The following is a 13,187-nucleotide window of genomic DNA, read 5'->3' on the forward strand; positions in this document are numbered from 1 at the left end:
ACATAAGAAGAGCAAAATTTTTACTCTGGAAACTCTAAAGCATTGCTGAAAGATATTAAAGATCTAAATAAATGGACAGACATCCATGTTCATGGATCAGATGATTTAATATTAAGATGGCAGTGCTCCCCAAATTGATCTACAAATTCAATGCACTCTCTATCAAAATCCCACATTTATGTAATGTCAACTGATCTTCAGTGAAGGGTGCCAAGACAATTCAATGGGGAAAAGTACAGTCTGCAACAAATGATGCTGGGACAACTGAATATCCATATGCCAACAAATGAAATTGAACCTCTTCTTCATACCATATACAAAAATTAACTCTAAATGAATCAATGATCTAAATATAAGAGCTAAAACTATAAAAATCTTAGAAGACAACACGTATCAATCTTCGTGGTCTTAGATCTGGCAATGGATTCTAACATACAGATTCAAACAACAGGAGATAACAAATTAGACATCATCCAATGAAAATAATTTCTTATCAAAAGACATTATTAAGAAAGTGAGAGGAAAGCCTAAGAATGGGAGAAAATATTTGCAAATCATGTATCTTATCAGGGTCTAGTATCCAGAATAAAGAACACTTATAACTAAATAAGACAATACAAGTAAAACATGGGCATAGGACTTGAATCGACATTTCTCCAAAGAAGATATACAACTGGCCAATATGCACAGGAAAAAATGCTCATTAGCCACCAGAAAAATGCAAATCATACATCCACTAGGATGGAAATAATAAAAAAGGCAGACAAATGGCAAGGATGTGGAAAAATTAGAACCCTCACACACAGTGGGTAAAAAATGTAAAAAGGTACAGCTACTTTGGAAAAGGTCTGCAGTTTTTCAAATGGTCTTATAGAGTCATCATATGAGCCCATAATTCTACTCCTAGGTATATATCTAAGAGAAATGAAAACACGTTCACAGCCCAAAATGGAAAACAACCCAAATGTTCATCAACTGATGACTGGATAAATGTAATATATGCATACAATGAAATACTCAGCATAAAAATTAATGAAGTACTGATACATACTAAAACAGTGATGAAGTTTGAAAACATACTCAGTGAAAAGAGTCAGTCATGAAGGATCACATATTGTATGATTCCATTTATATGAAATGGCCAGAAATGACAAATCTGTAAACAGAAAGTAGATTAGTGGTTTCCTAGGGCTGGGTAGGGTTGAGGATGATAGATAAGGAGTAAGGGGTTTCTTTTTGGGGTACTGAAAATGTTCTAAAATTGAGTTTGGTTATGGATAGAAAACTCATACATGAGAATCCATTGAATTGTATGCTTTAAATGAATGACTTATCTCAAGAAAGCTTTTAAAACAAAACATCATTAAGTGAACAAATACAAGATCAAGTGTACATTTTTTTTTTAAGACAGGGTCTCACTCTGTTGCCCAGGCTGGAGTGCAGTGGCGCAATCTCAGCTCACTGCAACCTCTGCCTCCTAGACTCAAGCGATTCTCTTGCCTCAGCCTCCTAAGTAGCTAGGATTACAGGCATGCACCATCATGCCTGGCTAATTTTTGTATTTTTAGTAGAGACGGGGTTTCACCATGCTGCCCAGGTTGGTCTCAAACTCCTGACCTCAAGTGATCTGTCTGCCTTGGCATCCCAAAGTGTTGGGATTACAGGTGTGAACCAACACCCGGCCAAGTGTACAGTTTTATAGTGCAGTCACATGGCACACTGCACTATGAAATGTGATGTTTCAATGACGCAGGAATATCTGTTGTTGGTCCCATAACAGTATAATGGAACTGAAAAATTCTTATCGCCTAGTGGAATCGTGGCCATTGTAACACTCTAGTGCAATGCATTACTCACGTGTTTGTGTGGTGATGGTGTAAACAAACCTACTGTGCTGCCAGTCATATAAGTCTAGCACGTACATTATGTACAGGACGTAATACTTGATAATGATAATAAACTATGTTAATGATTGATGTATTTACTAAACTTTTAAATCATTATTTAAGAGTGTACTCCTTTTACTTATTAAAAAAACTGTAAAATAACTCAGACAGATCATTCAGGAATTATTTCAGAAGGCATTGTTATTACAGATGACAGCTGCATGCATGTAATTACCCTTGAAGACCTTCCAGTGGGACAAAATGTGGAGGTAGAAGACAGTGATATTGATGGTCCTGACTTTGTGCAGGCCTAGGCTAATGTGTGTATGTTTGTGTCTTAGGTTTTAACAAAGAAGTTTAAAAATCAAAAAAACAAAACAAAACAAAAAAAAAACCAAGGAATACTTTTAAAAATAGAGAAGACCTCATAGAATAAGGATATAAAGAAAATACTGTTGTACAATTGTACAATATATTTTGTGTTTTAAGTTAAATGCTATTACAAAAGAACCTGTTTTAAAAAATTAAGAAGTTCATAAAGTAAAAATGTTACAGTAAGCTGTTAATTTATTATTGAAGAAAAGTATTTAAAAATAAATGTAGTGTAGCCTAAGTGCACAGTGTTTGTAATGTCTACAGTAGTATACAGCAATGTCTTAGGCTTTCATATTTACTAGCCACTTACTCACTGACTCACCCAGAGCAACTTCCAATCCTGCAAGCTTCATTCATGGTAAGTGCCCTATACAGGTGTACCATTTTTATCTTTTATATTTTTCTGTACCTTTTGTATGTTTAGATATGTTTTGATAAAAATACCATTGTCTTACTTGCCCAAAATATTCAGTACAGTAACATGCTGTACAGGGTAGTCTAGGAGCACAATATAGCCTAGATGTGTAGTAGGCTATACCTCTGGGTTTGTTTAAAAACACTCTATGATGTTTGCACAATGACAGAATTGCCTAACGATGCATTCTCAGAATGTATCCCTGTCTTTAAGTGATGCATGACTGCATTTACTATTTTTAAATATTTTAATTTGCAAATCTTTATAAAGTATTCCTTATTCTTATACTTTATAACCTTATGTTTTGTTTATCAAAAATGTGATAAACTTGCTCATATTAATGGCATTCTAATTCCAAATTTACTATCTTACATGAAAACTATCCTAATACCAGATTTTAAAACTCTGAATTTCTCTTTAAATTTTGCAGTTTTTTTTTCAATAATACCTACAATTAAACTTGTTTTCAAACTTAGGTTGTAGAGTAGGCATTTTATAGTTGTTTTTTTTTATAATCCGCTTTTGTTAATATGCCAATTTTTTACCTCTTGAAATCTTGGAATTTTGGAGCTTGAAATTGTACATATCATTGAATTTTTATGTATATACCCAAGCAACTCCTGGCCAGATCAAGATAAAATATTTCCAGCGTTCTTGATTCTTTTTCCAGTCAATACCTACTTCTCAGACCTAGCCACTACCATCACTTCTATAAGTTTTGCCATAAATAAGTTTTCCCTATTTTGAACTTATATATAAATTCATAATATGGTTATGTACAAAATTTTGTGTTTGGCTTCTTTTGCTCAATATCGTATCTGTCCGATTTGCCCATGTTTTTATGTGTAGTCATAGTTTGTTCTTTTTTATTACTATGCAGTATTCCATTGTCCAACTATTCTGTTATTTATCTGTTGCAGTTTTGGGCTATTAATAAACCTACAGTGAACATTACTGTATATGTCTTTCTGGGGAAGCGTGAACTCATTTCCCTAGGGCATATATTCAGAAGAACTGCTGGGTCATCAAGAAAACGTGTTTAGTTTTAGTAGATACTGCCAAATGGTTTTCCAAAATGGTGTTTCCACTCTGTGGTTTAAACTAGTAATGCATGAGTTTCAAGTACTTTATCCCTACTACCACTTGGTGTCATTCTTTTTAAATTTTAGTCTTTTTGATAAGTGTGTAATGGTATTATATTTCATGGTGGTTTTAATTTACATTTCCCTACTGACTAATGCTGTTGACCATCCTCTGGGCCAAATTTGGCCCATGGGTTGAAGGATGCTGACCTGTGCTCTTGCCTAGCCTCACTGGCCACTCTTTAATCTCTTTTCCTGATTCTTCCTGTCTCCCTTCCTTTGAATTTTGGTATCCTAGACTTACCCTTCTTCTTTGTCTACATTACTCCCTTAGGGATCCAGTCGAGTCTTATCTCTAAAGTGACAACACTCAAATTGTTATCTTCTGCCTGTGTCTCTCTCCTCTAAATTTCTGACTAAAATACTCTGATTATTAAAAATTACTCCCTTCTCATCTCTCCTAATTGTTTTTGTCTTCTCAGAGACTTCCTTATTTCGGTAAATGGCAACTGCATTCTTCTGGTTGCTCAAGCCAAAAACTTGAGTTATCTTTGACTATTGCTTTTCACTTAGAACTCACATTCAACCTGTAAGTAAATCCAATTGGTTATATCTTTAAAACGTGTCTTGAGCTCAACTGCTTTCACTGTTTCCAATGTTAATTCAAGCTACCATCATCTTGCACCCGGAATATTGCAGCAGTCTCCTAACTAGTCTCACAGCATCCACACTGGTGCCTCTAGTCCATTTAAAAATAACAGTACAGGCCGAGTGCGGTGGCTCATGCCTGTAATCCCAGCACTTTGGGAGCCGAGGTGGGTGGATCACAAGGTCAGGAGTTCAAGACCAGCCTGGCCAATATGGTGAAACCCTGTCTCTACTGAAAATACAAAAAAAAAAATTAGCCAGGTGTGGTGGTGGGCACCTGTAATCTCAGCTACTTGGGAGGCTGAGGCAGGAGAATTGCTGAAGCCGGGAGGCGGAAGTTTCAGTGAGCTGAGATCACACCACTGCACTCCAGCCTGGATGACACAGCGAGACTCTATCTCAAAACAAACAAACAAAAAAACAGGACATTCTATTGCTATAGTGATATTTGTGCCTCATGGTTTTTGTTCTGGAATAGTTTCCCTCCAGGTATCTGTATGGCTTACTCTCTAATCCTTTATGTTCTCAAAAATTCTGAAGTTTGAGACATCTTCCCTGACCACTCAAAGTACTACTTCTACCCTGCACTTCCTATTTCCTTTTGTCTTGTCTTCATAGCACTTATAACATCTAATATCTTATGCTTTATCTGTTAGTTTATTTCCATTAGAATGTAAGTTCCATGAGGGCAGGGATAATTGATTTCCCAATATCTAGAAAAATGCCTGGCATATAAGTGCTCAGTAAATATGTGAGTGAATGAATGGATGAGTGCTGGAAAGAGCATGGGACTTGAAGTTAAACTGATTGGATTAAAATCCCAGCTTTCTTATTAGCAGTGTGAATTTCGATAATTTACTTCAACTGTCTCTGAAACTCATTTTCTGTAAAATAGGAATATATACCTCACGGCCCTGGCCTATGAATTAAATGTAACATTTATGAAGTGCTTGCCATATATTAAGCATTCAAATGGTAATCTGTCCATCTCCATCCTGAGCCTAAGAAACCATAATAGTTCTTTACAGTATAATCAGTTTATTTTTGAGCAATACTTCTTTTTTTCAAAAGAGAAAGTTGCAGAAATATAAGTTTGAAGTCACAATGCAGTTTTTTTTTTTCAAAAGCAATTTGGAAAAAACAATTTATGAAATAAATGTCAATACATAAATACTGTAATAACCCAATAGGGAAAAATAGATGTATTTTAAAAGGAACTGTGAAACTACAGTATGTAGAATACAGGGCTTTTAATTCGTTTCTCAGAAAGCAAAAAATATTTCAAATGTGTTTAAAATAACTGAATAAAGAAAAAGAACCCAAACAATTAAGATAGGAAATAATAAAGGTGGAAATGAAGTAAAAATTTTAAAATGTATTTGACCAATAAACCCAAAGCTGATTATTTGAAAATATTAACAAAATTAATAAATTTCTGCTTAGATTATCAGGATTAAAAGAGCCTCAAATTTGTAACTCTGTGACATTAGACTGAGGTCTGTAAACTATAGTTTGGTGGGCCAAATCCAGGCAACACCTGTTTTTGCAAATAAAGTTCTATTGTACCACAGCCACATTCATTCATTTATGTACTGTATATAGCTGCTTTTGTGCTACAACAGCAAAGTTAAGAAATTTTGACAGAGACCATATGTCCTGCGAAGTCTAAAATATTTACTATCTGGACCTTTACAAAAAAATGTTTGCTGACCTCTTAACTAGAGAAAACCCAGTATGCAAGTTCTTTTTAAAAAATGATTCTATTTCCCAGGGAAATAAGAAGCATGGCCATCATTTTAAGAATGAGATGTGGAGGTCTCAGAAGTTTGAGGGAAGAGCAGCCCGAAATAGTTATATGGTAAAAAGATTACTGAATGTATCAGAGAAATGTAATAAGTGTATCAGAGAAAAGTAGTAAGATTGACAAAGAAAGAGCACTAAACACATCACTAAAGGATAGTGGCAAGTTGGGACAAGTAAGCATGCTTCTCTTTGAAAGACACTTACATCCTCAAAATAGATTATTTGTACCAGAGTTGGTTCTAAAGATACAGGAGCATTTGCTGATTCAGATTAATTAAAAATTAAATACCAACTAATTTTTAAAAAGGTTTACTACTTTCAAGTGCATAGAATTAAAACTCAGTTGACAATATTTGTGTCTGTGGTTCAGAGAAGTCTCTAGGGGACACTTACTTTAAATCCTCTTCTTGTTTGAAGAAGAGAAGAAAAATGATTTATACTGAGTTATGTGTTACAAAAGAATGGATATTCTAGAAGCAATAAATGCCTCCTTTCCCGCAAAAAAGCACTGTAATCAGGTGAGATAATCAGAGTAGGAAGAGACTTATGCTCTAGATAAAATAACCAATTTTAAATTACAAGAAAAATAGTATTAATTCTATTGATACTTTAGCCATAGAAATAACTTCACTAATCACAACAATGCTGCTGTGCTTATTCTCAATCTGTAGTCTAAAAATCACACTGTATTTGTCATGGAAATAAAAAAATAACCATTTTATGGAATTTTGTGACAAATCCTTTTGGAAAGCAAGTGTTTTATAAATTCACATTTTCAGTTTGTCCTAATATCTGCGAGATGGTTTGTTTTTATACATTACTCTATAAAGACATACACAATAATGTTCATGGTAGATTTATTAATAGCCCAAAACTGCAACAGATAAATAACAGAATAGTTGGACAGTGGAATACTGCATAGTGATAAAAAAGAACAAACTATGACTACACGTAAAATAGTGACCTATTCAGCCAACAGAAGAAATATCAGTATCTTTAAGATGAACTGAGGCGAAAAAGACCATCATAAATAGATAATCTGATAGTATGTCTGTCATTTTCTGAGAGTTTTTTTTTTTTTTTAAAAAAACAAGGAAATTAGAACACAAGATTTATTGAATGTTTTCTATTTACCCAAGCACTGCGCTGGGAGTGAAACACTGTATGTATTAAAATAAGTACCTTTAAAACTTCTAAAACTCATTTAAATGAGGAAATATCAGAAAAAAATTATGCCTTGCTTTTTAGTAGTTAGGTTAAAATGTCAGGCACCAATTCATACTGTGATTACTTTCCAATGACAACTGGTTGAGCATATTCTCAAGAAAAGAATGATTGAAATCTTGTCGTTCTGGTATAAGAGCAGAAACTGCGACTAATTATAGATCCCTATAATGTTCTTCCTTTCCACAATTTTTTATCTTTGCTTTGTTTACTTCTCAAACAACTGTAGATCAACTGCATCTGTTTAAGTATGACACTAAGTCAGGCAAGATTTAAATACTATATTCCCTGCTAAATTGGGCCTGCCTTTTTATTAACTTCACTTTAAAAATCTTAGTATCATTAGGGTGATTTTGAAAAATAAATCTTACTTTAGATATGATAAATAATATGTCAAATGTCATTCACTTTAATAACAGTCATAAGAATGTTATACAGTATGTATGTTCCCCAAAGTATTTTACATAAAACATTCCAATGTACTTTGTACTTTCAACACTAGTCTCTAATTTTTTGCTGTTTGAATTTGTATTTAAAATACTTTTCCTAAGGATTTAATCCACAATTCAAAACTTTAACATTTTACCTTTATCCTTTGTATTTTCACAGATACTTTCAAAATTAGTAATTTCCTCATAATGTAATGTAACAAAAAATCCAATAAAAATCCTTATTATGTAATAATGGAGGGGGAAAAAAGAAATAAAAGAAAGCTGTTAATTTATGAACACTTTACAAATTCTGTAAGATTCACTATGACAAATGAGCACACTTAAAAAAAGTCAAAGATATTAGATATAACTTTAATTCTGAATGTGATTTACATAAGATCAAACCAAAGAATTACTTATACTTTACTGCCTAATCAAAATTAACATAAACATAACAAATAGTATTTATAAGTCAAAGTAACAAGTCACTTTTTAAAAAAAAAAATCTCTACGTTGTCAAAATTTTTCCTATGGAATATTGGCAAAGAATGTAAAGTTATATTGTGCTACAAATAGTTAAAAGCAACGATTTTTGGATGGTTCAATAAGATGTGTATATATAACTTAAAACAAATATTTGGGTTATTTTCTCTGGAAAGTTAGCTTGCAAATGAAAAGAAGAAAACCGAATCCGCATACTGTAATAGCTGTCCTCTTCAAAATTCTACTATTCCATGTAGATACTTCTTCCCTTAATTGTATATGAGTTGGATCATTTTCCCGTTCATTTTGCAACTAATATTTGCATGGAAAAAGAAAAGAGTTATTGTACAATACATTAATAAAAACATTTGATTTTAAAAAATATCATAATATCCATGTTAATTCAATTCACTTGTTTAGATGTAGGCAACTCAAGATTCCCATGGAAGATTTAAAGTAAACATATATGTCTTGAAATACAGTCTTTCATTAGCATCCCATTACTGTAAATTATTAGTTTTCCATTAAAAATACATGCTGTCACAGATAATCACATTTTAAAATGGTGTTTTTATGTCATGAGACAAAGTAACTTTAAATTTAAAGTTCCTGTTTTACTTATAAGGAATGACAATTGATATTGATTTGCTTGTGTATTACATATCAATTAACATCTTACAAAAAAGTGAATCATTATTATAGCAAACCTAAAACATGAAATTTAGCAAAAATGAGAAGACCAAATGCTACTGGTAGAAACTTAATACTTTATTTAAATATAATTGCAGTAACAAATGTCAACAAAAACCTAAGTGGTTCTTTTAGTAATTCACAGCAATGAAAGTATAGTACCCATTCAGTTTGTAAATTCCCACAGATACAAATTTCTTGCTCAAGAAGCTCCCTTCTCCCCTACCTACTGTGTATGTGTGCCCACTCTGTGTGTTTCTGTGTGTGTGTTCTGTGAGAGACAGAGAGAGAGAGAGAGAGAGAGAGAGAGAGAAGGGGGAAGTGAGAGAGAAAAGACTTGAAGAGGGAGGACTGAGAGGAGAGAGATGGCTTTTGGGGGTGGGGCACAAGAGAAAATAAGCAGAAACCAAAGATCCTTGAAAGATAAAAAGAATCAGGCACATTTATAGAGTGATATTTACTAGAAACATCCTGTGCTGGAGTGATGACATAAATACTTTCAACATCAGCAGGAATAATGACTTCCAAATTCGACTGTGTAAATATTTAATTAAAAAGCTTGCAAAATTAATTTTAAATTTATAGCAGAAAACCAGACTCCAACGCCAACTCATTAATACCATATTCTTGGTCTAACTTCCAAATGGCTTCATTCAGCAACAGATTCCTTTTTGACACTGATGCTCCATTTACTGAATCCTGAGACAGTCATTCCTTTTATTAACCAATTACTTAGAATGACCCTTTCTGACAGGAGCCTGTCAGTGTGTTGGCTTGAAAGAGAGTGATGTGGTGTTAAAGTCTAGCCTTGACCTCTCCCACCCTCTCTCTTTTGTTACCTCCATACACTTATCTGTGATAACTCATGTTTCTTAAAAAAAAACCACCTTCGATTATTACTGGTAAACTCTGAAATAATATAAGCTTAACAGGCATGATAGCATATTTGCAAATCTGGAAGCCTTCATAATTCCCTAAATCAAATCTCATTAAGATGATTACTACTTGTAGAAGACTAATCTAGAAAAATCAAACCATTAGCTTGCTCCAAAATTAAGACTTTCTTGCCCAAAGAACTGTATTTGCCATTATTATAAACTAATTCATGTTTTCAAGGGTAGTTCTTATACAGAAATGCATAAATTCTAAATAGAGAAGTGTCATGGGAAAAAGGTCTTCTATTTAGCTAAAGAACAATGAAAATTCTCTTAGCAGGTATGCATTATTAAAATAAATATTATGGTACCTGATTGAATTGTGTATGCTTTAGAGTGAGTCAGTCTCTATAGCAAAGTTTCTTAATTTCACTCATTTAACAAAAATATGGTTTTCTAATTTCATTTTAATTCTATACACACACCCTTACCCCTCACCCCCATGTTTTTAGTTCACCTTGGAGAAACCAAATGAGTAAACAACCCCGAAGCAAATATGTTTTAGGAAACTTCCTACACTAAAAAAGGCTGATGTTTTGCAAGAAGTATCTCTATATACATGCTTCTAAACTTCCCTGGGATACCCATGAAAAATAGCATGTTTAAGTAGAATCAGTTCTTTTCCTTTGATTCTTCTAGATGAGATGGAGGTAGTGATGATGAATGGTGCTATAATTTTTGGGTTGTCAGCAAGTTCAGGATGTAGCTTGTGTGGCACAAGTGCTTGACATATAGCAGGCAGTCTTATGTTTGTTGAATGAATAAATGTCAGAGATAATACAATTTCTAAGATGCCTTTTTTCTTTGGAAATAAATTATTTTCTACAAGAATTCTGAAACATGGTGCTCATTTCCCCATTTAAAATGTCCTTTCCCACCTATTATTTTGTATAACAGAATTTGCTTCACAACTTTCTTCTCACTTTAAAAGACTCCTTTTGGGCTGGGCGCAATGGTGCACACCTGTAATCTTAGCACACTGGAAGGCTGAGGCAGGAGGATCACTTGACTTCAGGAGTTTGAGACCAGCGTGGCCAACATGGTGAAACTTCGTGTCTACTAAAAATACAAAGGGCTACTCAGGAGGCTGAGGCAGGAGAATCACTTGAATCTGGAAGGCAGAGGTTGCAGTGAGCCAAGATCGCGCCACTGCACTCTAGCCTGGGCAATGGAATGAGACTTGGTATCAAAAAAGGGGAGGGAAAAAAGACTCCTTTTGATTTAACACATTAATAGCTAGAATGACAATTTATTAATACTTGGAACATGTATAAAGTCTATTTTGAAGAAAAGAACTTTTTTGATAAAATATTAATGAAAATGTTAAATGAATTATGGGTTGAAGCTATATAAATAATGTATAATCTAACCTTCAAATCAGATATTTCACAAAAGCTTTATAGACATAAATTTATAAAACAGATCAAGAGCTCAGAAGTGAGCTCTTTGGTCGACTGGAAGTGTTTTTATTATCCATCTTCAACAAAGGTTCCCATTCCAACAGCTTAGATTTTGTTATAGCCATTTTTTTTTGAAGTGGAAAAATCACCTGTCCTTAAATACAGACATATATTATATATTTTTCTGTTATGTGTAAAAAACCAGAACCAAAAAAGTCCACACTCTTTAGAAAACAGTTAAATTATAAAAATATTACAGAGTCTGGACAATCAAAGGGGTATTTCATCCACAATCCTGTTTCTTTAACAGAACCAATAAATACTTCATTTATCTGTACATTTACATGTAAGTAATAATGTACAAATATAATTTCATATCTTTAACCAGCTGATATTTAATTTTCATTTTTTAACTGTTTATTATTATAACAATTGGTAGAGCATATTTTATTAAGTTATTCTCCTAATATAGAATACTTATGGTACATATAATTTGGGATAAAATACTATCAAAAGATACAAATTTTTAATGGTACTTGGCACATCCTGCTAAACTGTTTTTGAAAGGGCTTGTGTTACCAGTCTCACATAAGAATATCAGTTTGGTGAACTCTAACTAGAAATTGGTAGTGATACATTTTTCCTTGCTAATTGAAAAGATAAAAATGACACATTCTTCTTTTAGTATGCATTTCTTTAATGGCCAACAAAATCTGTTTCCTATGTATATTTCTTCCTTTGGAAACTGTCCTTTTCCCCACTTGTCTAACTGTTCCATTTGTTGCTCTTAACCAGAATTGCTTCATGGTCTAACACCTTCTGCTGTAAATCATTTGCCTTCGTTTCCCCTCCTTTTTTTTTTTTGAGACGGGGTCTCACTCTGTCACCCAGGCTGGAGTGCAGTGGCCAGATCTCAGCTCACTGCAAGCTCCGCCTCCCGGGTTGACGCCATTCTCCTGCCTCAGCCTCCCGAGTAGCTGGGACTACAGGCGCCCGCCACTTCACCCGGCTAGTTTTTTGTATTTTTTAGTAGAGACGGGGTTTCACCATGTTAGCCAGGATGGTCTCGATCTCCTGACCTTGTGATCCACCCGTCTCGGCCTCCCAAAGTGCTGGGATTACAGGCTTGAGCCACCGCGCCCGGCCTGTTTCCCCTCCTTTTAATGTTAAATATATACCTTTTGAATTAAGTCTTTTAGTTTGCAGACTTCTTCACTCAAATCTTCAACATTATTAACCAATTCTTCACAAACTGAAGTAAAATTCCGGGGAGAAGCCCATTCCAACGTTATCTGTTAATATTTTCAAAAGTTCAACATTAAATAATGGAAATAACTTCCCACAACTTTATATCCACAAAGATTATACAACATTCTTAAATATTAAATTATATAATTGAAAAGTATTTTTTTGTTTAGGATAAATACACCAAAAACAAGTAACTTAATAAAAATAATTAAATGAGCTTGCCAAATGCATTTCCTGAATATATGTATATATAACTTTCTATATGGAGAATAATATTAGTAATACCATTTATGATGAACAAATCAGTTCATGAAGGTTTTAAAAATGACATGATTCTCATATTAATTGATGTTATATAAAAATCACTGGAAAACAAGTGCATTAAAAAATTTTCACTAAGACAAACAGCTAAAACCTAATCACATGAAATAAGCTGCTTTTGCAGGCCACTTACACTTTTTCTTCCTTTTTTTTTTGAGACAGTGTCTCGTTCCGTTGCCCAGGCTGGAGTGCAGTGGTGCAATCATGGCTCACTGCTGCCTCAACCTCTTGGGCTCAAGTGATCCT

General features: G+C 33.7%; 1 protein-coding gene across 2 annotated transcripts in view; it reads right to left on the bottom strand.

Annotated features, from left to right (window-relative positions):
• Nucleotides 1–8,126: 8,126 nt before the first annotated feature.
• Nucleotides 8,127–13,187, bottom strand: part of ASZ1 (ankyrin repeat, SAM and basic leucine zipper domain containing 1) — a 64,419-nt gene continuing 59,358 nt past the window's right edge. For both annotated transcript variants that reach the window (XM_011937378.1, XM_011937377.1), the window contains 2 exons: nt 12,551–12,664; nt 8,127–8,659 (listed from right to left, as the gene is read on the bottom strand). In XM_011937378.1, coding sequence (XP_011792768.1) covers nt 8,507–8,659; nt 12,551–12,664 — 267 coding nt within the window. In that variant the 3' untranslated portion in view covers nt 8,127–8,506. The remainder of the gene's footprint in view (nt 8,660–12,550; nt 12,665–13,187) is intronic.

Source organism: Colobus angolensis, unplaced genomic scaffold (assembly GCF_000951035.1).
Source record: "Colobus angolensis palliatus isolate OR3802 unplaced genomic scaffold, Cang.pa_1.0 Scaffold163, whole genome shotgun sequence".
Classification (NCBI taxonomy): Eukaryota; Metazoa; Chordata; class Mammalia; order Primates; family Cercopithecidae; genus Colobus; species Colobus angolensis.